Here is a 3,411-nt window from a genome sequence, read left to right as displayed (position 1 = left end):
AAAAAAAAATGAAGAGATATTTACCTGAAACTGTTTGTTGTGACATGCAAAATAAGACAGCCAAGAATAGAAAACCTGTGATTATTCTTGCCATGTCTGGGTAGCAGTTAAACTTTTAAAATGACCACCATGTAAAGGAATGGTAATTTAGTCTTGGTATTGCTAATTATAAAAAAAAAAAAAGAAAATAAAGGAATTATTTTTTTTTAAATTAATGACTCCAACAACAGTAAGATTGTTTCAAAATAGCTGTTTGTTACTGATATCCAAGTTTTAGGAAAATACTGTTAGGACTTAACTAAAAGTGACTTTTAAAAGCAATGTGGAAAGATACAAAAATGACCAATGGAAAAACTGCTTCAACTTAAAGAAAGGAGATTATGCTGCTGCTGCTTGTTGTGGTTGTGACAATAGTGATGATGATGATGATGATGACGATGAAGACACAAAGAAATTAAATACTAAAACTAATTCATTGTGAGGTAAATTCCATTGTAAGAATTATTTATAGTCTTGTAGTTGTCTACTTAACATCTAAAGTATTTCAAATGGAAGAAAACATACGTCTGCATTTTTATTCATCTATTTATTTGTTTGTTTGTCTATTTCAATTGACTACACCTGGCATTTTCAGGAACATTAGTGACAAAATACCAGCTTACATAGTTGTAATAACAACACCTGTTTAGGTACTTGCTACTTTGTGAAAGTAATTTCAGTATATTAGCCCATGTAAAGAGGAAACATTCATAGGTCAATTGGTAACAAAGACAGCGATTGGCTTAAAATTGGGACCAAAGAAACAAACAAGCAAAAAAATGTGGAACCTTAGGATGCATTTAGCAGGTTTTGTTCTATGACAAACATTGAGATTAAATTATTTTGTAAGTCTTTATTTACTGCATCTTGCTCTCAAGAATACATCAGTTTATCAGAAAGTATGTTACGATCAGAAAATTTTTCTCAAAGACAAACTTTTACATGTATAGGACCACCATTCATGGTGCTGGTTCAAAAATCATGTGACTGCCTTTTTCTCACTTAATTAATTACAAATGAAAGGCATTTCATATGTAAACACCATCCTTTAAAAAAAATTTTTTTATTCAGACATGGAATTTCTACAACATTGTTTGATATACATACTTCCTTTTTTTGTGATGACCTGGTGTTATTTGAGTGAGATTTCAACTATTTTCAATGAAAAACTTATCTATCTTTAATGTTTTCTGAATTTGTTCCATTCTGAAGTAGCTTTTTTTTACTATCTCCAAAGAGATAAGTTTCAAGTTTAATACTTTACTAATGCACAACCTTCAAGTTCATTATTAAGGAAGATTAATCTTTGGACATCAAGCTATTTATAACAACAGTGAATACAGAATATTTTGAAATATCAATTGTTTACTGTGGGCAAGACAAAGCGTTAGCCATTTCCGAGAGGTCCATTGTTAGTGAAGAAAAAACAAAAGAAAACAAAAAAGAATTTAAAGTAGGTCAATGGTACTGATTCTTTTGTCATGAATTAATATCTCTTAGAAATAAAGAAGTACGATGTCTGTGAAATCAAATGACTCATTTTTATAGCTGCATTGCTATATATCACTGAATATGACACACATCTCTATTTGCACTAGTTTGTTGAACAGAAGGAAAATAAACTTGATATGTGTATACATACACACACACACACATACATGCATACATACATACATACATACATATAACCTAAATTAAGTCACAGTTAAATGGCAAGCTGTAGAAAGAATAAATGGTCCAATGAATCAACAGTCTAACTCTTACAATTATGAAATAAAGAATATATGATGATGATGATGATGATATATATTTGTTCATACACTTACACACATACACAAGCACACACACACATACACACATAATGAAATTGTGAGTTCAGTTCTTGGACCAGGCTGTGTATTGTGTTCTTGAGAGCAAGATGCTTTATTTCACATAGCTCCAGTTCACTCAGCTACAGAAATGAGTTGTGATGTCACTGGCAGCCAAGCCATACCAGCCTTTGCCTTTCCTTTGGACAACGTTGATGGCATGGAGATTGAAGACTGGTATGCATGAACAACTGCTGGTCTTCCATAAACAACATTGGCCAGACTTGCACTTTGGAGGGGAACTTCTAGGTGCAGTTACATTGGTCATTTGTGACTGAAGGGTGTCTTTGTCCTTTACCCTTTAAATATATATATATATATATATGTATGTATGTATATATGTATGTATATATATATACATATACACTGCATTTCAAGCACTTGGAGTGGTTGGCTTTAGGAAGGGCATCCAGCTGTAGAAATTTTGCTAGATTAGATTGGAGTCTGGTGCAGCCGCTGGCTTTCCAGACCTATCAAACTGTCCAACCTATGTCAGCAAAGAAAACGGACATTAAACGATGATGACGCTATATATATATATATATTATTATTTATTATATATATATACACGCAATGCAACTTCTTTTGGTTTCCATCTACCTAATCTTCTCACAAGGCCTTGGTTGACCCAAGGCTATAGTAGAAGCAACTTGCTAAAGTGCCACTGCGGGACTTAACCTGGAACCATGTGGTTGAGATGTGAACTTGTTGCTACGCAGCCACACACACACACAATAATATCCTTGGTAAAAAGAAATGGAAAACAAATTATTTTGAAACTTTGCGTCTAAAACTGGTTTAAGCCAAATCCCAGTGATGAGTTGGAAAATTTTATTTGATCACTGTACTGAGAGTTCGTAATTGAGATAAATAATCCACAGATAGATACAAATCTAGTGCTTCACCTTAGCAAATCATTCACCTGTTACTACGCCCTGTCTTTATTGCTCAAATGACAGGTTCACAACGGAGGTGTCTTCCTGTTGATTTCTTAAACCTGTCATACAAGTAGTTTTAAATATAAAATGAACAGCAAAGTAACCAAAGTATTATTTTTTTCTCGCATTTAAGTATTCCTTACTAACATAAAAAATAAATAAACAAAACTCACTTTTCTTGTAGAGTTACAACCACACGTTCTTTTGAATCCGGTTAGCACCCAATAACAACGGGTGGCAGCTAAACCGGATGCATCCGTATTTGATACCAAAACACACTAATATACGGTCAACATTAACCACCGTTTCTGAATAAAATACAAGATTTTCAAAATTTTTCTGAAGGTTTGCTTAACTTTTATATATAGAAGGCACTATCAAAATAATATTCTTACTAGTATTTCAGAAATCTATCAAAAATGCACGTCTAACACGCTGTGTATAAACATAGCAAATTGTTATTTCGTCATTTATTTATTTAAAATATGCTAAAATTCGACAGTTTATTCACGCATCAAGGTATTCATAAATACACACACACACACACACACACACACACACACACA

At 32.8% G+C, this 3,411-nt stretch overlaps 1 protein-coding gene across 3 annotated transcripts in view; it reads right to left on the bottom strand.

Moving 5' to 3' along the window:
- LOC106874693 (leukocyte elastase inhibitor) overlaps positions 1 to 3,411 on the bottom strand; it is a 20,254-nt gene that overhangs the window by 14,908 nt on the left and 1,935 nt on the right. For 2 of the 3 annotated variants that reach the window (XM_014922872.2, XM_014923652.2), the window contains exons 2-3: positions 3,019 to 3,153; positions 25 to 162 (exon numbers count right to left, since the gene is read on the bottom strand). In XM_014922872.2, coding sequence (XP_014778358.1) covers positions 25 to 94 — 70 coding nt within the window. In that variant the 5' untranslated portion in view covers positions 95 to 162; positions 3,019 to 3,153. The remainder of the gene's footprint in view (positions 1 to 24; positions 163 to 3,018; positions 3,154 to 3,411) is intronic. The other variant, XM_052974863.1, reaches the window with a different exon arrangement.

Source organism: Octopus bimaculoides, chromosome 19 (assembly GCF_001194135.2).
Source record: "Octopus bimaculoides isolate UCB-OBI-ISO-001 chromosome 19, ASM119413v2, whole genome shotgun sequence".
Lineage (NCBI taxonomy): Eukaryota > Metazoa > Mollusca > Cephalopoda > Octopoda > Octopodidae > Octopus > Octopus bimaculoides.
The sequence above is the reverse complement of the archived record's forward strand: the minus strand, read 5'-3'. Positions and strand labels throughout refer to the sequence as shown.